The 22,408-nt window shown below is 38.3% G+C and overlaps 1 protein-coding gene across 2 annotated transcripts in view; it reads left to right on the top strand.

The window, feature by feature from the left end:
- SLC10A7 (solute carrier family 10 member 7) overlaps positions 1-22,408 on the top strand; it is a 134,948-nt gene that overhangs the window by 87,797 nt on the left and 24,743 nt on the right. The window contains exons 6-7 of one of the 2 annotated variants that reach the window (XM_062493873.1): positions 2,571-2,606; positions 13,550-13,633. In XM_062493873.1, the coding sequence (XP_062349857.1) occupies positions 2,571-2,606; positions 13,550-13,633 (120 nt within the window). The remainder of the gene's footprint in view (positions 1-2,570; positions 2,607-13,549; positions 13,634-22,408) is intronic. The other variant, XM_062493874.1, reaches the window with a different exon arrangement.

Below are 22,408 nucleotides of genomic sequence, written 5' to 3'. Positions count from 1 at the left end.
AATTGCGTGTGTGTTGCAAATGGAAAAGTTCAACCTTGTAAATCCTTTCTGTGGTGGGGAAACTGGAAACCCCCTTCTGATTATTAAGATCACCAGGTTTAATAGCAAAATTTAGTAACAAATTGTGAAAATTGACCTTTTGAATGCTAGATTTGCAGCATGCTCAGTCAGGAATCTCTTCATGCTTCTCCTGCTCTCCACTTGCAGAATTACAAGAAGTGTTACTGTCACAGAGGTGCAGTTTCTTCTTGAGGCACATGCTTTGAATTAGCAGTGCCCTTTGCCCACTGTGTTAATATCGGTAACCTTCTAAAGTAATTAAGTAGCAAGTCATAGCTTCCCATTCCAAGGAGGAAGGACACCATGTGATTTATCAACAAGATAAGGAGGAAGGTTGGTTTTGTGAGGGTTTTTTTGTTGGTTTTTTTGTTGTTGTTGTTGTTGTTATTTGTTTGTTTGTGGGTTTTTTGTTTGTTTTGGGGGTTTTTTTTGTTGGTTGGTTTTGTTTGTTTGTGTTTGGTTTTTTTTTTAACATATGAAACCATGCTGAGGCATGAAGCATGTAAGAAATAGCTAATGATGCTGAGTTCATTCAGGTTTGGAGGAGAGCTGGCTGTGAACTCAAGCTGGCAGTGTGCTCTCTTCTCCCTACACTCAGTGCTCATTTGGAGTACAGGATGCTTTTGGAGCATCACCTCCTGCTCCATCCGTGCTCCTCCTCACTTGTGCAAAAGCCTGAAGGTGGAACCCTGCTGCAGTGGTGTTCTACCACCCCAAAATTATAGGAACACTCAGGCACTTGGTCTGATAGTATGTGAGATGTGCAGGGTAGTTGTCAATGGGGAAGGGGGAAGAAGGGCAAAGTCTGGCTCAGGTACTCTGAGCAGTCGTCCTTGAAAGCTGGAGTTTGGTTGCTCTGATGAAGTGGCTGTGCTGTCCCTTCATTACACAGATCCTGCAGTCACAGATTCTGCTGTATGCAAGTGTCAGTTCAGCCCTTGGTGCCTCCTCCCTTCCTCAACTTTTGTTTCTTCCTCTCCAGCTGCTTTACTTGAATACCTATATTTCATCATATCTGTTATCTGCATTTTGGTCTAGACCTCCTGTAAATAGTGAGTGACTCCCTGAAGCCATTCTTACTGCTCCTACTTCTCTTTTCAGTCTTTTATGATCTATCTCAGTTGTGACATTTGCAAAAAGATAAATTATTATGGATAGCTGGGCTGTGGGGCAGTCAGATATGGCATGTATTATTTATTTTGAAATATGTTTTTAAATTCTGCAGGGCCTTCAAGTTGCACAGCTTAACTGTTGCCTCCTTGATCCTTCCTGTCTGCTATAATTTGTGGCATTTATTTTTTCCATTTTGTTTTAGGAATAAAATAGGAACTCTCTGTGGCTGACAGTCCATCTGGATCTGTGATTTTTTTTCTGGACCCAGAAATACAAAACTAGTTGTTTAAAGTTTTTCTTTATATTTTCTTCCAATATGTTGAAGTAAAGCCATGTTACTCAAGGTTAAGTGTAAAGTAGGGTACAACTGGGGTTTTTTTGTTCAGTTCTTTTTCACCGGTAGCTAAATAAAACATAAAATAAGCACCCTTTTAGATAAATGTGAGCATGGTTTGGACCTTTGTCTTTAAAAATAAAGTTTGTGAATTGCAGAAAAGCTAGCTATTCTTGTGACCTATCTGGAAGAAGAATAGTCCTGGCCTAGAGAAGTTCTGAGCCAGCTCTATGAATTAGCATGCATTAAATGATGGAAACATTTTATTGAGCAATAATAAAATATTGAAGTCAGATGGAAGGGTGATGGGGAATTGCTATTTGCAGCTGTGAAAGTGATGCATGTCATGTTAACTCCCAACCCAAACAACTCACTCTAAGATTTGCTTTCATGAAACTTAAAATCCCCTATTTTGTCCAATCATCAGCTTTAAACCTGTTCCTTGTCAGTGAAGACAACAAATCTTTTTGCTTGCATCTGCCTGGGGGATGTGGAAAGCCGAGGTGGTCCTGTGTGATTAGATTAGATGAAAGACTTGCCTTCTACCAGTGAGACATGAAGTCTAATCAAGTGAAATGAGTTTTGAGATCTCAGCTCATTTCCTTGGGGAGTATCTGCTTACATTACACAGTCACGACACCTAATTCATCACAGTTGATGCAGCTTTTGCTCAGAAGACGACCTGGGACTGGGTGGCATGGGACTTGATCAAGTCTCCCCCTAAAGGAGGAGCTGCTTAGTGAAGCTAGATTACAGCACACTGAGGGGACAGCTTTAATATGTTTTTTTATAATTAAATGATCCATATTTCTGTGTATCAAATTTTTTTTTAACAGAGGGGCAGAGGTGCAGAAAGATTATAAAAGGTACTTGGTACTGAGCGTAGTTTATAAAATGATTGCTGTATAAATGTTAAAGAGCATGTGCTCAGTGAAGAGCAAAGTTGAGCTTGTTGCTTAATTTCTGTGATGCTAAATGATGTGTGTGTATTTCTATGTATTAAGGTTAGAAAGTAAAGATTATTCTGCCTCCCTAACAGACTATTTTTGTTTGTTTCTTTCAGGGCATTGTTATAACTCCACTACTGCTCTTGCTTTTTGTAAGTATCATGGTATTATTATCTTTTACTGGATAATCTTGCACTTACTAGACATTATGCTTAAGATGCAAGTTTGGATGATTTTCACAGTGCATAAATAATGGAGAAGATATTTCTGGTCAGTATTTGAAATCAGCTGCCTCCCAGGAAGGCCATCAAAATCTATCATAGTGAATGCAAACACCACCTACACTTCATTCTAAGATGACCAAGAGCTGTTACAGAAGTGTAAAATCTTATGCTGTTAGGCAGGGTAAAATACAAATACTTTCCAGGTAGGGAGATAATTCAGTTAGGAGAGCTCTTAGGGAGCTTTCACTTGCAGGAGCTGGACAGGGTTGTACTGATCTGAAGTGGATGAGAATGGCTGGTAAAGCACTATTCAGATAGACAGAGCCTTGCTTTGGGGCAACTGAGCCCATGGGTGGTTTTTTGATAGAGGTTAGCAAGGTCTCTGATTACTGGAACCCCTGTGCATCCCTAAATGTAATGCTGCTTCATTCCTGTTATATTCAATAGTTACCCTTCAGTGAAGGCCTTGGATCCTTGCAGCTCCTGGTAGAAAGAAAGGAAGGAGACCAAGCTTTACCTTCATGTTTTATAAAGGCATGGATATTAGGATACAATGGAGAGGCGTTTGCAGGTGGGTGGTGGTGTTTAGTAAATCCCTTGTCAGATAAGAAGTCTTGGTGCTTGAGGATTTGCTGGCATAAATGCTGTGATGTGGTGCAAGTTGCTGAGGGCTGCTGTGAAGAGCAGGGAATATAGACTGAGGCACTCAAGGGTTTAAAGGAAGACATACATTTTCTTTTACATTTGTCTTACTGATGGCTTTGTATGTAAGTCAGCACACTGGAAAGGGGGGGAAGTGAGAGGTTGGTCTGAAACAATTTGTAAGTGGCATGCAAGGGATGCACTTTTTATCAACCTATGGACTATATAGAAATAAAGCAGTATAAACTGGGATAAAGAGTACTGTGAGACTGTCTGAAACATCAACTGCTGCCTCAGAATAACTGTGTGGGAAGATTTTTATTTCACTCAAACAAATTCACTGATGTAGCTATGTTTGCACACAAACTGCTTTGACTGTATTGATACACACCATCGAAGCTTTCTCAATACACATGGGGCCATAGACTTTCTGTAGGTTGAAAAAGAAAACTTTTCCTAAAAGAAAGATGGGTGTTTTGTTATTCTTGCACGGAATATGTTGATTCAGGGTGGTCTGCCTCACTGTTCTCCAATCCTCTTCCCTCTTGTCTATAGAAAGTGTTTCTTCCATGGGCATTTATTCAGAAACCTGTGCTCTTGTTTCTAAGTGAATCTCCAGCCTTTTTTACTTTTGGTCGCTGGCAGCTTTCATCATGCTTTACCTCACTGAGTTTGGTGTACTGATTAGTCAAAAGAGATATTTTCTGCAGAAACTAAATGTTAAGGAAAGATCTGTATATTTTTTCAAGCAAGATAAGTTCTTCTCTTTGGTGTCTTTGTAGGCAGATAACAAGGTATTCTGCCCCATAAATTGCAGTTTTCATTGTTACTTCTCAGAAGAGGTGGTAAAACTTCATGTGAGCAAGAAAAGGAAGGCAAATCATGTCTCTGTTCTTCCTACCAGACCTGGAAACATTTGTATGGGAAGTGCATAAAATTCACATGAATTGTTGAGTGGTTTGTAACATGACTTGAGCTTGTTCTTCTTGAGGAAGATACACATGAATTGCTTTGTCATCAGAGTGATAAAAAAACTAGCCTTGGGACAAGGGGAGATACAAAAACTGTGGGTTGTTTTTGTCACAGAGCCCAAAACTTGAGGACTTCTCTTGTGGTATGTAAATATCTAAAACTTCTTGAGGTCTTTGTTGAGGGTTTCACAGATGAGGAGCAGTATTCTGGTCAGCCCAGCAGCACACTTTGCTAAAATGAGATCTGCCTTCTCTGGAGGTTCAGTTTATCCAGTGTCAGGTATTTAGGACAGCTGAACATGCACAATCAGAGTTCCCATGTCCTATGACAGTCTGTGGTTTGGACTGCTGAAACCTTTTTTTCTTGTGAACCTCTCTAGTTTTCTTCTGAGTTTGCTTGATGCATCTGGCCTGGTGAGCACACAGTGGATTCAAGCACACAGTTCATGTGTTTCTGTATGCTTGCTTACAAGTGCAGCTTCATCATTTCATGTGGTACTGTGGAGTCACTGTGGAATGAGAAACACTGACTAGAGAATTCCTGGTTGTCTTCTCTGAACCATTCATCAGTTTAGTCATGCAACTTAGCCTTAATGCTTAATTAATACAGGGTGGAATTTTCAAGCTTTAAAATAAAACTTCCATTTACCTCTACAATAACTGAGCTGAGTTGCTGTATGCTATTCATGGAACGTTCAAGTCAATGTGATCAATAAATTTTTGTTCCTGAATCTGGTACTCACGAGCATTAACTCTTCCACAGAGTTGTGCTATGATAGTCTGAATGCTCTGTTGCATTAATGTTCGTATTTGTTATTCTCCCTGTATACAGTGCATAAAATACCTTTAGTGCTACCAGAAATAAAATACATTGTTGTCTATTAGCTTGTTTTTGTTATATAGCTTAACCTGAGGTAGCAGTTATTGTTTATATTTTGCCCTATGTGCACCAGAGAATATAATGTTCTGAGCTGTCTTTTTGTTCATAATTGCCCAGTAATGTCAATATAAATTGTCTAAACAACATTGATAAAGGCATGTTGGAGCTATAATAAATAATGCATTTAATGCAAATAATTTATCATCTTAAATGAATGGTGTTGAAGAGGAAGTCAGTTACATTTCTGAAAAGTATATTTCTGCTATGAAGCTCCTGGTGTAAAGCTTACTCAAAATTAACATTCTAAGAGCTTCAGATTAATTTAATGAAGCTCTAAATACTGTGCCTGTAATTACTGGACTGTATGAGGATGCTTAGCTGAACTTCATAAAGATTATCTGACTTTGTTACAGATACTTCTGATTAACATTTTGCCTAATAAGAAGCTATTGAATCTTTCTTCCCAGATATGTTAATCAGCAATATCATCATCCTCATTTTAGCTCTTGTATTAACAGTTAATATGCCATATTCCTAGAAAAGATGTTGCAAATGGCCAATGTCCCATAAACTGTATATAACTCATATATGTGGTGAGCAGAAACAAAGCAAGTTAAATCAGTTTCACGTTAGCATGAGGTTATGCTGTTTGATATTTCTTTGCAGCATTCTGCAATGCTTCATTAAGAATGATTAGGAGGCTCTCAGAGAGTGAGGCTGTCCATCTCCCTCTTGTCACTTTGCACAGTTAGCTGAAGCCAGAGTAACAGATCGATCATGAAAAATTTTAAAGCAGAAAAATAAGTTTTGTTTTCTCCAAGGTTGGTTTTCAAAGTAGCAAAGGTCTTAAGTGTGTGAATCTACGTACTTCTGTTGAAAGCCATCAAAAATATTAGAGATAAATCAGTATCTTACATTTTTATGTACTTCACATTTTTCAGAAGCATGCCTGCAGAGCAGTTAATGTGGCATGTTAAAGACCCAATACAAAATTAATGTGTATTTTTAAAGATATACTTGGCAAACTCTCTGTGTGATTATCAGGCATCACTCCCCCATTAGCTCTTTTGCCAATAAGACTGCCATGACATTTGTGTCAAAACAGAATCTCCCCAAGGCTTTATCAACTTGCTCTGGTTCTTGATTTCTGGATTTTTATTTTTATGTTCGCATTGTAGTGGTGATGTCATAAGTACTAGAAAGTAGTATTGCTGAAATAATTCAGGAGTAGACAAATGAAGGAAATTTGGTGCAAGTAGCACAGAGAAAAATGAAACAAATAAAGTGGGTGAAATTAGAAGCTGATTTAAATGCTGAAGAGTTTTCACTTGTACTCACAATCTTTAAATTAAAAATATGGGTCCAAAAGTTGTTGATAGTTCTCTGATTTTTTTTTTTTACCAAGTCTACTCCAATCCCATTAATTCAGATAAATCTGTTTATTGAAAGGAGCTGTCAGTACTTTTTTTTTTGTTTTTAAACAGAACTTCTGCACACTCTGCCTTGTTTTTCTTCTCAAGCACTTGGTAAATGAGAGTTGATACCAATCAAATGAATTGTTAAATATGCAAATATCTTAGTAGCAGCAAAGCCTTGGAAGTTGATAAAGAAGTTACAGCTAATGGATTTCACTGGTATGTGACAAAAGGCTGATTACAATTGGGGGGAAAGGGAGGGGAAGCAGCACAATGCATTAGCTATTAACAGATCAACTCACTCATGTGGAAGATTTAAAGTACATCATTATTTCTACCTGGTTATTTACCTCACTGTTTCCCTTCTTCTTTAATCACTGGGAAAACGAAATTCTCTGATCTGATCCAAACTCTTTATAATTAACTAGAACTTTTCAATGACTGCCGTGAAATATTTACCTAATCATTGCATTGCTTTTTTTCACGTTCACTTTTTATTACTTTTTTATTTAAATTGGAACAACTAACTGAGAATAATAGGGAACCTCCTTGTTCCTGACTCACACACAAAATACTATAAATTTTTCTAGGTGCTTTTCTACATGTTATTGCTCTTGAGATTTTCATCTCTATAAAACTAGGGGAGCCTTTCGAGTGCACTATCTGCTTCAACACGGGCAGAAGTTAACCACACATCTTTAATAGGATCTTAGAACCAGGAGAATCCCATCCTGACTCACTCAATCCACCTCTTCTCCATGCTGTGCAATTCACCTCAGAACTGAGCATGATCCAACCTAAAAATAAGGATTTTTGTTCTCCCTTCACCCTTGCAGTGCTAGAAACTTGTGTCTCTGAGGAGCAGAAAACTAATTTCCGATAAGTACTGGTTAAAGATGTGTAATCCATTTCTCTTTGTTGCCAGTGTTATACATCTGAATAGCACTTCTCTGAAATTTATCACCCTAACTCTTTCTCTTTGCCAGCCTTCAGTCAGCTAGGCTACACAAGCCATGCATTTCTAATCTCTAAATTCATAAAACAAATCCCTTAATCTGAGGTGTTTTGTGCACCTGCTCCAGTTTTAATTCCTTCTTCAGCCCAGATAATACAAATCCTGCACAGTTGTGCACACCAAGGGCTTATCCAGGCCTCGTGCAATGTCTCCAGTATCCCCTATCTCGACTGATTTATTTCTTCTGGTACATCACAGTTTTCTTTTTCATGGATAAATAATATTCATGGTTCTTAACTACCCTGTATTGACTAATCTATATCTTTCCAGCTAGTCAGTCCCTTGTTTGCAGCAGAATTTTTGGATGCTAGTCCTTAAGTCCCAGCTCTCCAAGGGTATTAATCTAATTCCCATTTAGGTGTTTCTGGGTTGTAAGCGTGATCTTGTTTCTGTACATTAACCCTCCAGATCATTGCACCTCAGTTAAGTGGAAGAGTAGCTCTGGTGTATTTCAGATGAAGAATCCCTATGGTTATTTTTACAGCTCTATAAAAAGCTTTAAAATATATGGGTGTGTTTGGATCGGCTTGGTATTTAATGTGTCATAGGGGAACCCAAAGAGGATTAGGCATCTGTGATTCACTTTAACAAGGGAAACCCAAAATATAGTGTCTCATTGCCCAAGCCAGGAAATTTAAAAAAAAAAAAAAAGTCAAGATTGTCAACTTTTATTTTTCCATACTTCTTAATATGAAACTTTGATTTTTATTTTTTTTTTTATTTGTCAACAGAACTGGAGGGTATATGTAGACAAATAGATACTTTTTCAGTTGTGCCAAATCAACTCTCACAGCCACACAAGCATATAGAGTATACAAGAATCTACTAAATATGTTTAGTTATTTAGCAGAACTGGGGACTTAAGTCTAATTTTTAAGACTAATACTGAAAGATCTCTTTGTTAAAATACATGACTGCCAAAGCATTAGATGCAATCTCTGTTGTACCTTTGTCCCTTTCTGAGGCAATAGACAATTTGCAGTTTTTGATGGGTGTAATTAAAAGCTTTATTTTAAAATTTAAACATGTTCTATAGAAACTCCATTCTCAGTGATATGCCTGCCCTTCCCTTCCACCCATTCCAGGTGGATTATTTCGATACCATCCATGACTCTTGGTCAGTGGCTGGGAGCTGGCATCTCTCACACAGTTCTCTGCTTTACTGAGATGTCCAAATGCTGTGCCTGTGAATGCCTGTAAAGCAGGGGGTGGGAAGGACACCCCAGTGACCTGTCAGCTCTGTTTGGATGTTTTGTAGGAATGACCTCTTTCAGCCTCCGACCTGAAATCTGGAGCTGGGCTCTGTGGAACTCACAGGAGCACATCAGCACTCTTCCAACTGCTCCCTGCTTCCCAGAGCCTCAGCATCATTACTGCCCATGGCAGTTCCCATCACAGCATTTCCATTTCTGGGTTACTGAGGGAGATGTGGTTATCTTTCTGCTGTACTGTAACATGCTTCAATGACTGGGTCAGGATAAGGGCTCTGGAAAGAGTCCAAAGCAAAGGAGAGCTTTGTTCATCTGGTAACTCTTGTTCATTGCCCTTCACCACTAAACTGGATCCAATCCACATATTTTCCATAAGTGCATTCCATTCTGTGGCCTTTTTGTAATGGGCCTGCCATCCACAACAGGATATAAAGGGATTAGGGTGTGGGATGTTCCAGACAGGCCTCTGGCAGCTGGATCTGGGTTGGATGAGAGGAACCAGAAGTAGTGACAATACAGCATTGAATCCAGAATTTTAAGGGGGTGTCAGAGTAGCCAGACCTTTCCACCAGAATGTGGAAAAGAAAAGCTTAAAATTTACTATCTTGTGTAAAAGAGCAGCCAGTAGTGCCCCTCTCCATCAGTTCTGCCCTCTTTTCACCCCTGCCTCACTTCCTCCTCTGTGCTCAACAACTGATGAGGCTGAAGCTGGTTGATGGTGTGTGAAGAGCACAAAGACACAACCTGAGGAAGCATTAATTGCAGGAGAGCACTGGGGGAGTAAAAGCCACCCCCGAAGGACAGCCTGCTCCAAAGTGGACGCAGTGTGTGCAGCCCATGTGTCACTGGGCTTTAATTTGGTGGGACTGGGAGGATGTGATTCTTCTGAGTCCGTGGCAGTGTAGACGTGGGAACACCCACTGTGATACCTGCCTGGTCAGCCAGAAAGATGAGAATGGAGCACCTGGCTTGTGGAGACAGTCTAGGCTGGGAGATGGAATTGTCTTGTTTTTATGCAAGGAGGGTTGGGTTTTGCTCTTTGTTTTTTTTGCCATATCCAGTTAGATCTAGCTTTTTAATTAAGGGTAAGCCAGTGTTTCTACCACAAACTCGTAAAGAAACCCACTAAATTATTTGTTGGGTTTTTAAAAACAGCCAGTCTCTTGAGAAGAAAGTTCTAGGACTAAATTAGCAAGAATGCTGCAGGTCGGGTTTGAAGTACTGCATGGTGACAGAATTGTTTGGGGGGATTTGCCTGGAATTATCTTTCTTCTTATCTGAGTTACCTTGCTGAAATAATTCAGATTATTTAAGTGAAAAGTGTCTTTCCCCATTCAAGAATTTTCAGGGTCTTTTCTTGAATAGTGAGTCCATTAAAGCGGGGCTGGCTTATTACTAAACCTTTAATTGAAATACTGCTATCCTGAATGATGTGTAACAATATCTTTGCAATATCAAACTTTAAAAAATGTTCCCAAATAAGCATAGACTGTATGGTGGCATGAAACTCGTGATTCCTTTTTCATTAAGTGGTGCATTTTATCTTCAATATGTTGTTCCAATCAGATAGGGGTCAGGTTTTTTCAGCTATAAATCAGCAGTTTGATTTTATGATGTTTTTATGCCAGTTCTTACAGTATGTCTGCTTGGTATTGAAAAGGGGTTTATTTTTAGGCGCAGAGATTACTTTAACAAGGAGGGCAGCCAAGGATAATCAGCCATTTTAACATAATACTAATTTCTGTGCAGTGCATCTAAGTATTTAGTTTTTTTAAAAAACTCTCATGACAGCTAATGGAGCACAGAACTTAGCTCGGTCCAACTGAAACCTGAGCAAAATCCTATTTATTCATTCGGACAGAATACTTTCATTTTGTAAGTGTGTAGAAAGGTTTGATTAACATGATATCAAGGTTTTTGTTTCCCCTGTTTCACAACTCTCACTTCTCTTTCTCAAAGCAAGCATGACAAACATACCCAAAAGATAGCTTCAGAGGAACTCTGGAATCCAGGCAATGTCTGAGAGTCCATGGGACACTTAGAGCTGTGAGCCTGATGAGTTTTCATGCTACAAATGTTGAGAAGGCCCTGGTCAAAGTGTGCTTCCATTAGCTTTGGGTTCTTTAGTGTTTTTGATTCCTTGTGGTTAGTCACCGTATGTCCAGAGACTGGGTTAAAATATCCTTATTTTCTGTGTGATTGAGAAGTTTGTGCCTTCTCTTCAGCCTATATCTTATATTCTGTGTCTTTCTCAGGAAATTGATTTAAGGTTAAGGTAATACAAGAGTTGATAGACATAATCTAACCGATAGATTTTGATAAAAAACAGCCCACTGAAATTATTGTCAAAATATACAGAAGGGAAACAAAGTTTAGAAGTCTGTTTGAAAATGTAATATCAGTACCTTTAATCCAGTTTGTAATTATGTAAAAAATACAGCAAAACAAATACCAAAAGCCCCACATGCAAAGCAGAACATATCCTTACATATACACAAAGTACTTAAAAATTCCCAGCAGTTTGCATATACTAGATTTGAAGTACTATTTTTAAAAGCTGGCAAGACTATGCCTTTTCAAGCAGTGTGTTACACTATTCAATAGCTTTTCATTTCTTATTTCTTATTCTTTCATTAGAATCTGATTATGCATCCACTGAGCATAAAACTTAAAGGTAGCGAGCAAAGTCCAATCAACATTTTTATAGAAAAGCATAGGAGTCACTGCCAAAGTGTCATAGTTCTGTGAAGCTGTGAAAGTGTCCTGGCTTGCTTAGACTGATTCCTCTGTGGCCCAGGCAGATTTTAAAATTTAAAAATCCTCACTTTCACTTGAAAAGGCTTCCTGGAATACACAGTAAGTAATGCTTTTAGTTCCTCAGCACGTAACAGTAAGTCCAAATATAATTTGAAAAACTAAGAACCTTTTAAAATTTCAGAAGCTCCTCACAAGAATTAAAACAACAAGGAGATCATGAGTGGGATGTTGGAGGTCTGTGCTCTCTGTAAGGAAACACTCAGAGTGCCCTGCAACCCTTGGGAATGTGGCTGCACTGCCAGATTTTGGGTACACATGGGTGGTCTGAATCTTCCTACACAAGGTTTTTTTTCCTCCCCTTGGTTCTGGGGGAAATTTAGGCTCGGTCCCTACCTGCAGGCCAAAATTCTCAGTTGTGGCATCATCCTCAGGTCCCCTCCCCTGTGCCCTCATTATTAAAGTTGGAGGTGATGGTGATGAGATGTTGTAAGTTATTAAGCGGCCAGTCTGAGTCTTGGCTGATGTTGCCAGTTAAGGAAGCACATAGGAAACAGCCAGATCCTGCACGTTCCTCCTGAGCCTCTCCACCCAGAGTGTGTTCAGAAAGGGACATATGGAATCTGCTGCCATTTGCCTGCACCAGAGCTCAGTTTGCCTAGAGACATCCCCTGCAGGTTCACCCATTTCCCAAGCAGTGCATATACAAATACACAGGTAAAAAAAAGCAGTGCAGTTGTACATTTCTGCATAAAGTACAGTACTTCACTATATAAAATTTCCAATTTTTCTGTTGTTCAAATTTATGAAGAATCTTGGTTTATGCCTAACCCATTTGTATGGCCATATGTTGATTTTTCAGGGCAAGCTTATAGAAAGTTACTAGATTGCATGATCACCTTGTCTGTCATGCATGTAGCTTGGAAAGGAAGGTAGGCATGAAAAGTATAATCCAATATGAGTATCATTTATGATAATGATGTATGTAAGAATGTTTTAGGAAATCGGCATCATTTAGATGGTGCTGAAAGGATTCTGTATTCTGTTGTCATTTTGAGAATCTTTAAAGTGAAGCGCAAAATATGAAATAGAATGGATCTGTGCAAACCTTAATGTTTAATCCTTTGCCTCATTGTGAAGCAAGTGGTCCTCTATGGGAGCTCTGACAATGCTATTCAGTCTTCTTAGTGTATGTTTCTTAATGTGTGTTCCATTGCTGTTAAAGAGGTGTTAAATTACATTAAAGGAGACTTTCTAATTACCTAGTCTAAAACAAGTCTAGTCAAAATGTAAAAAATACTGTGTGTTTTCCTAAACATTCTGAATGAAACAGGTTCCAGAAATCCCACTGTCTGTGTGTGTTCCTGTTTGCTACCTGCATCTAAAAAAAAAAAATACTACTAGCTTTTACAATTATAGTTAGGGAGATCAGCTATTTGAAGACTAAGCCTGTCAGTTCAGTTGTCTTAATGAAAGAACAGTTCTATACTTTCACTACATCTCTTCTTTTAACAGCGCTGAATTAAAACGTGTGAATGTTGCCTTCACTATTTCATTATTTTCATTTATTTATTGAAATAGCTGCACTGACTTCTGTTGCCTGATGTTTGTATAAAAGGTAAAGGAAGTCGAGCTAGCTGTTTAGTTAGGAGGATTCGCTCCCTGTCTCTTTAGACTATCATCCTATAGATGCTTATATAATTTACTTGGCATATATATGTAGCAGGTTTTCAATTAAATGAATATTGATGGAAATATTACCCTAGGTTATAAAATAATCAGAGATTGGTTTAGTTCTGTTTTGTGGAACACCAAATACTTTATTGTGACTTAACTATTAAACATGTGTGCAGCTACTTTCAGTGCACACAGTTCTCAGTTTTTAAGTGTAAATAAAATGCATATTAATGTGTGATATCTGTGTATGAAATTTGCAAATACTAAGAAAAAGTGCAATGTTAATGGTATATCTTTATTTTATAGCTTGGATCCTCCTCCTCTGTGCCTTTTACATCCATATTCTCGCAGCTGTTTATGACTGTTGTAGTCCCTCTTATTATTGGACAGGTATGTCTTTTAAATATACATTCTTATTTTAAAAAATAAGATAAAGAGAGCTATCCTAAAGACAGACTGGCGACCTGATAAGCTGCCACATAGGAACAGCCTCAGGACAGTGAAGTCTAATATCAGGGAAAAGATGCTACAGTGCTCCCTGGAGCCACATTGATCTTTGTTGAGATGGAGCATCTGTCCCTCACTACCACAAACATACGCTGCTGCAGAGCGAGGAGGGAGCTCGTGAACATAAAGTGGGAAAAATGGCAGCCCAGGCTGTGAGAAATTCCAGCCCCATACAAATGAGCTTTGAGAATACTACACAGTCCTTTGGTCATATGCCCTTTTCCTGGGGGTGAAGGAAGTCCTTCCTCCCTACGTAGTATTTACTAATTACAGGAATAAAAAAAAATACCAACATTAATAAACATATGAAGGCTAAGCGATCACAGGTTAAGAAATCATAAAATTAAGGCTGCTTGAGCCATTTTGCTTATGCTTTGCAATAAGGGGTTTAGTTGCACAGCTACAAACTATTTTTACATTACTTCTCTATCATGTTACACTGGGTGGAAGATATTTGTGGAATGAACAATTATTAAACATTAAATTTTATACTCGTTCATATGTTCACACAAAGCCTTATTCAGACAAAGCATATGATAGAAAACTTCTAAAAATGTAAAAAATGCGAGTTGCAAATACATAAGGTTTTCTGTGATCCTTGTCTCTATAGTGTCTGTTCACAAATATCAATATTAGTTATTTTTTCTCCTATGTCACAGTGGGAAGCCATAACAGTAAGACCAAAAGTTGTCATGTGTTGTCACTGTTCTTGGACACTAAAACACCTTAAGTCTAATTTTTACTTACTTGTAAGTTTTGTTGTTCTCAGGCATTCAAAATGCACAAAGGGAATATCAGTGGGATTTGCAGCTCATTCTAGCATCCGGTTGAACTCTGGGTTCAGCTGGAACCTTCTGAATTTTGTCAGCCTAAAGCAGACTCTGAAATGGCAGGCATGGTTAAAATACAGTCAAGTGAAAGCAGAGGCTATAAAGGAGCACCATGGACAAGGTTAGGAATATCTGTCATTGCCTGGGCTACATAGGACAGTCAATCAGTCTTGTATCAAACTATAATTGCACATTTCAAAATCGGCATGTACTGAAAACTAACAAATTCTTAGCGAAGTTTCTTTTGATTAAAAACACACTTTGAAGTCTAATAAAGGGGCAAGAATGATAAGCATGACAGTAGTCATGAGCATCAGCACCTCAGTGTAACCTCTCTGCAACTATATCACCTGGAAAATGGATGTTAGCTCTGTGTCCCTGAAGGCTGTGGAACTGCTCTCACGCTTTGAATTAAATGCCAAAGGCTTTCCTTATTAATTAGGACAAAGGGTTGCTGTTTAACCTGTATTGCATTCTTACCTCAACAAAATTAAGCACCCACCAAAAGCAGGCAAGCAACAGTACTTGAATCTTCTGCTGAAAGATCCAAACACTGGAAGCTGTTAGTTGGAAGCCTTAGGTGGAAATTTCTAGGAAACAAATAGTTAGCAATAGTGTCCTACAGCCATGGAGTTTCAGCATCTGTACTGCAATGTAATAAGCCCGAGGATGATGGTAGATTACTGGACAAAATGGTGGCAAAATTCCAAGAGAACCCTCCTCTGTATATATAATAGAATGTTACTTTGGTAAGATGTTAGAAGAAATTGATAAGTTAGCTAATTGCTGGAGTTGGGTGTTCTTTCAGCTGTAAGAAGTGATAAGGCTGAGTATCATGAATTGAGCAGTAGGCATATGAAGTAAGTGCTCTGTGTGATCAGAAGATCAAAATCAGGATTGTGATGAGACTTAACTGAGATGGGATTTAGGAGCTCTGATAAAGACTGAAAGAAAAAAAAATGAAGAATCCTAAAGCTTGTGTAACCCAATGACAAACGAATAGTTTGGGGTTTTATAAATACGCTTCAACAAGAAATAGGATGATTCTTCTTTAAAAGTGTTTGAAGCAGTTTCTGGAAGTGAAAGGTCAACAGAAGTACCTCACTTTCCTCTAAGCATAAAGGCTTTGTTTCTAAAGTTACTGCACTTGACTATATCTGTTCAGAGGATGCGAAAGAGAAGAAATGCTAATGAAAGCTACAGATCAAACATGCCAGTAGTTTACATTTATTGTCTTGGTTAGGTAGAGCTGTACATTAGGTAAAGCTGCCCAGAGAGGAATAGAAGCCATTTCTGAAGGTGGATATCCAAAAGTAATGGGCAGGATTCCGGGAAGACAATAAACAAGAAAAAGACTGATCCAAGAGATCCAGTGCTAGATCCTTGCCCTTCATCTGCTCTAATTAAATGGAGTTTTGCCCTTTGTTCATAGACCACCATGGGCTCATCACTGAACTGTTGCCTGACATGTTCACAGGGACGTGTTTGTGAATCACAGGCTGCTCACTCTGGGGTTCCAGATGTGTTGGAAGATAATGGCCCACAATTCCTGAATGATGCTTTCAGCAATTAATTTGAATTTATCATTTCATGCCCACAACATCAATTCCTTACCACATGCAGCCATACTGTTCAGCAGAAAAGCCAGTGGAAGAATGCCTGGTAAGGTTACCTGGTAGCAAAGAGCTTGATTGGGGGGGGGAAAAAAAAAACAAAACAAAAACAACAGCAAAAAAAATCCCCAAGCTTGAAACCTGCCTGCTTGGAGGATTGCCTCTCCTCAGCCTTCCTAGCTCGTCTGTGTTCAACAGGGGCTTTATGCTCAAACCACATCAGCGTAAAACAGAGGAGGCTGCTTAAAGGAAGTGTTCTCTAACGGCTTTATTTTCCTTTAAAAAAATCTTGCCTCTGGGAAAACCTATGTCACCTAAATGCTCATTTCCTGAGCAGGCTGCAGAGCTGGCTGTTTGAGCAGCCCCTGGGATATAAGCAAAGCAGATAAGAGGGTGCTTTTGGATTTGTTTTGTTTGGGGTTTTTTGTTTGCTTTATGGCAAAACATATCAAGAGTTTTGGTTGCTTGGCTGGCTTGTCGGAATTTTTGATGATGGCTGGGAGAAAGAAGTCACAGTGGTGTAATTGATGCTTATTTTCTACTTTTTGGAACAATTTTTTAGCTTTTTAGGAGTACTATTGACAGCATGCTCTTCTAGCTGCTAACAATGAAATGTGTAAAGGGCTGCAGGCACTTGCTCTGCTCAGGTGGTGGCCTATTCTTTAGGGAAAGAAAGAAAGAACTGTTAAAGGAGGAAGAAGATACTGTGTTATCAGAAAGGCAGGGAGTCTCACAGATAGCAGTGATTGATAGATGGTCTTCAATAAGGATCATCGCTCTGTTCTTTGTCAGAGATGTGCAGGTTGTCTGAACCTAAAAAATGTTTTACCTGGGTCCACAGTGTCTACAGATGTGCTCTGCTAATTGACAGGCTGATGTTACTCAAATCAATGTTGATAGTATAATATTGCATTTGTATTTGTGGAGTAACGAAAAAGACCCCTCTGACAAGAGGTCTCGAAAAGGGACATAATCTATAGTATTTTATAAAGATCTAATTTTCTATAAGCCTTGAAGATCTGTAGTGGGTAAGAGCTTGTTATTTGTGCATCACTCTTGTATACCTCTAAGGGGAATTTGAGAATACTTGTTATACGATAAACATGGTAATATACATTTCAGAGAAAAGATTTTTGAATCTGCTCTGGCAGCTTGACTTTCTGATTATTTTTTTTTATCTGGGTAGCAGAGTCCTGGGTAAGATTGTTGCTCCTGAGCTGTTGTGATTTTGCTACAATTCTTGTTTCCCTCTCCATAGATATTGTTAATACTTCTAGCCATCAAAATGTAAGGTTTTGAGAAATATTCAAGCAGTTTCATCATGACCAGTTGTGAGATTAATCTGGAGACTGTTGTTTCTTTGCTTATTTTTTTTTCTTCTGAAGTGACAGATAACAGGAGCAGTGAACCCCACTGCAATGTTTCCTTTCCCCTCTTTGCAGACTTTCTCCATTCCTTGCACCTAAGTGCTTATGACAGACTTTTATTTTATGTTTTATATTAAAGAGCGATTTATGATTAAATGTTAATGAAATAGAATTTTCACTGTGCTTTCATTATATTCTACTAGTTTGAACATTTTTCAAAGCAGCACACCAAAACCCACTGTTTTCTATGAATAAATAATAAAAAGCTTGTCTGTACATTATCATTCATGCATTCTCTAGTTGCCCCATTGGTAATTTGTCTGCCAGCATAAAGTGGGCACTTCACATTAAACAGACCTTAACTAAAGCTAAAATTAATGTTATGATTCTATGTAGTTCTTCTTCCCAAATCTATAAAATTAAACCAATAGTACAGAAATCCTCACTGAATCTAGTCAAACACACACAAAAATCTTAATGTCCTACAAGTAAATGATTTTAAGTGCCTTCTGCATCGTTGCCCAAAATGTTCCAGAGGAGCCCTACCAGCATTTGGGATCTGTGCTTATAAACACAAGTCTAAAAGGGTGCTACGTTGCAATACAAGTTGTAAGTGAAATTGAAACTAAAAAGCTTAGCAAGGTATTTATTTTTAAAGAATGAGAAATGGAATGGGGAAGGTAGGTGGCAGTTGATAGGGAGTAGAAGCAACTATTTAACTAAGGTGGAGGAAACAAAAATTAACAGAATTGTTATTAAAAAAGAAGGGGAACAGTGTCAAATCTTTCTGTTCTTGTAAATTAAATCCACATAGAAATAGCCTTGATTCTTTTCAAAGTCCAGGGAGCTGCAGGGAGGAGAGGTACCCTGGGAGATGAACTCTCCTAGGAGTTTGTTGCAGAGCACCAAAAAAAGCAGATAAACAACCTTCATTGCACAATTCACTCCCTAGTAACACCTGACTCAAACAGGGAACAGAGCCTTGTTTCCAGAGTGCAAAATGTGAAGGAAAGGTCCTGCTACTGCAGGCACCCTTCACGTTTTTACCATGTTGCACCTGTTTATAAGGTTTTAAAACAACAGTTGCGAATTATCCCAAACTGTGAATGTTAATTTTGAAAATGGCCTCATGTGGTTTTTATAAACCTTGCTTTAAAGGTGTTTATGTGTCGGGAGCTACCTCTAGTGAGTAAACTGACTGATAAAATGGAGTAAGATAGCTTTTAGGGGAGTTTGGTAAGCTGAGGGAAAAAAACATGTTGCTTGTAGAAGAAGGGGGTTTTTTTCCTCAGATTGCAAATATCACTTTTCTACCCCATCTTCAGAAAAGAAATGTTCAGAGAAGAAGCACTGGATTGCACACTCTACAGCATAAGGATAGATTTGACATTTGTTGGTGTTCTAGGAAAGCAGGTGAACCATCACGGAGTCCGAAATTTTATATACCAGTATAAAAGGTGGGAATTTATGCCTTCAAGCATACAGGTAAAATCCCTCTAGAATTATCAGGACAAGGTCTGTCTGAAATGGTGATGTTTTGCTTTGTAAAAGAGTCTGTGCATTTGAACTAGTATGCAGACCATGTATATATGGAGGCTGGTTATGCTATAGAAATATGTGAAGGACGTCCTTAGCATCTTATTTCATTTCTACAACCCAATTAATCTCTTTTCCATTGCAAGATCTGATTCTTTATACTGGTTTTTACAGCTGCTGTCATTGTTATTGATTTTCTTCCCAGTTTTCTCACCTTTCATGTCTTACAGGCTTCGCTGACATAGTTCCCAATATTCCATGCAATTGTCTTTCTTGGTTTGCCATCACTATATGAGAAGAGATATGGAAAAATTACTGGACTGTTGAAAATATCTAGCCTGACTCAAAGATTTTCAAAAGAAAATTTTGCAATTTCAAGTTAATTGCAAAAGTCTGTTGCTATAGGTAGTAATGATATTAATTAAGAAAGAGTTAGACATCTTACTTTAGAAGACAAATTAAGGAAGGTAACTGCTGTGTTTAGGTGTGGTGATAATTCCGCAGTTTCAGCTTGTTTACTCGTGTGTTTGAACACAAGGAAAAGGTGACTTGTGGTTTTTTTGTTGGGATGGTAAAGCCTCAGGTGTTTTTCCCAGGTTTTTAGAAGAACATACCAATACACAAAAAAACAAAAGGAGCAGAAGTGCAGAACCACTGTAAATTCTGATAAAGAGGAATTCAGTGCAAAAGAGGTGGTAGAATGAGGAAAAATCTATTTTACATAATGATGTGCATGCCAAGAGACACTCTTGTGTGTAATGGGAACAAAAAAGGTGACTTCCTATCTATTCCCTTGGGGCTTTTGGGGCTTGGGTTGTTTGTTTGGGTTTTTTGGGTTTTGTTTTTTTATTTTCATTTCTTGGGTTTAATAAACAAATAAGTTACAAATCTAGGTAATTTTTAGGATATATGCTGCATGACTAATGTCAGAAATTATTCCATTCCATATAAAGTGTGTGGAGGGAGCTCCTTGCCCTATTTAGTTCAATTAATAATGAACATTAATGAATTACATTATTTGTTGCATTTTTTATCTTGTGTGTCCAGCACTTGAGCAGACAGGTGGAAACAGTCTAGCTGCATTTTACTGACAGATTTCTCTGGGCATACAGTGTGACTGTTTTGGAGGTACAGTTAGAGAAGTGAATTGTTTTTCTGTAACACACCTTCTGCTATTTTCATGTGTGATCTAATAAGAGATGAGCATTATTTACCTGCTTTCCTGGAATGGCAGATCATGTTTGTTTGCCCAAGGGTGTTAAGTGAAATAAGCATTTGAGCAGTGAGCCCGTTTGCTTAGGGAGGTTGGAATTTAGACAAGGAGGTTATGGCAGGATACAGAGCAGTCTGTAGGAAAAAATACTGTGGATATAACTGTTCTGGTAAGAGAACTAAATTGAAATGGTGACACTACTGTTAATTCAAGTGCAATTACATTTCTTTGTTGTTAAAAATTAAATCCTGGGCAAGAGGAAAGTTTGAGCCTGAAACTGTGTTTTGAAGCAAATTTGAGCTGATGCCTTTCCAAAACCTTTGGAGATTGCCAGAATGTTGTCTTCAGGAGGTGGTTGCCTGCTGGACACATTTGTGTTCTTTTATCGTCTGACTTTTCTGTGAGTTTATCGGCATCTTTCATGATGCAGATTATTTATAAAATATCACCTACTACAAAGTTGTGCTTCTCTCCCACTGTTTTTTCTCCACTAAACTGCAGTTTGAGGGAAGGATTCACCTTCATGTTCTTTCATGTGCAACCTCTGGGTCAGCCTTGCCCTGCTCTTTGAGGCTGGCATTTGAATCTGCAGGAAAATCTTGACAGTGCATCACTACCAGCATCACTGCTGAGCTCAGCTTTAGCCACAGATGGATCCATCTCGGAGCTGGCTGGCACTGGCTCCATCAGTCATAAGGGAAGCTTCTGGCAGCTTCTCCCAGAAGCCACCCCTGTTGCCTCCCCTGCTTCCAAACCTTGCCACAAAACCCAATACATCCCCTTTTTGCTCTTTTCCATCAGTATGATGCATCTATTTTGGATACCAGTGGTTCATATTAACATTCAAAAATGACTGTGTTAGCTTTCGCTGCATTTCAGACAAATGAAGCTTGAGTATCTCGACCCAGCCTCTGAATGGGTGTTGTATTGTGTTATGTATTATATTGTATTATCTATCTGTATTATTGTATTATTATTGTATTGTCTTTACTGTATTACTGGCATTTATTGTTATTTCACTACAAATATTCACAATTTTGTTTTTTGTAGTTCCATGTTTACCCTGAAAAGTTATAGAATTGGGTTAGAAATTGAAAGGCTTTCAAAGCATCCTTGTCTTGAAGCAACTCTGCCAGGCATGAATAACAAATGGATTGTTTTTCAGTCAAAGTGAATCAGCTGGCATAAGCTTCTGTAGGGTTATATTTCTCCCCTCAAGTTGTACAAGAATTTAGGTTACCTTGAATCAGTGATTATGGGCTAAATTGACCTCTGAAATTACAGATCATGTTGAAACTTGTGAGAAGATCAAAATATAAGGGATTCTCCTTTAGAGAATATGCATTTTGTCCGTGTTTTGTGCACATTTAGCATGACACTGGGTTGATGAGATGATTTCCTGAAGCCACAATTCACTTCTTTGGGGTCTGATGATGAAATCTTTTTTTTAAAATACAGTGTGCAGTAAGAAGCTGTACTGGTATTTACAGTTGTTGATTCACAAAATTTCCAGGCTAGGTAGAGGTGGATATTTAAAGAAGGTATCACTCAATTGAAGATTCTGAGGAAATACTAGCAGTTTAATCTTTTAAAATGTTTTTTTACTTCTCTTCTATGTCAGTCAAGGGTAAATATGTGTATAAGGTTATTATTGTCGTGTCTGTTATAATTAGAGCCTGAACAAACACAGGGTTATAGTTTTTGTATTAAATACTTCTACTAGAAATTGTACTGTGGCATGATGAATCATTACTTTTCTTTTTCAACATCTCGTTAACTTTCAGGATAAATCTTCTGGAAGGACCATGTATTAATAGGTGGCCTTAAGTAGTTTTTCTTCTTCCCCAGTGTGACATTTTAAGGGATTAGAATATTTTTTTAACTTTTTTTTTTAAAACCCACTCACTTTAGAAGTGAAAAATTTTGCTTTTTGCTTCTGATAATTGGAGTCCCAAATTTGCTCAGACTTCGACTAACTAATCTGAACCTCCTATTAGATGTCTTTCACATTGTTCTCTGCACATCTTTCTCGTGTCTTTCATCAATGCAGGGTCTTATTCCTACCCAGTAGCTGAAGGAGCTCCAGTGGAGGATCTTTC

The sequence above is a fragment of the Cinclus cinclus genome, chromosome 5 (genome assembly GCF_963662255.1).
Source record: "Cinclus cinclus chromosome 5, bCinCin1.1, whole genome shotgun sequence".
NCBI lineage: Eukaryota > Metazoa > Chordata > Aves > Passeriformes > Cinclidae > Cinclus > Cinclus cinclus.
The sequence above is the reverse complement of the archived record's forward strand: the minus strand, read 5'-3'. Positions and strand labels throughout refer to the sequence as shown.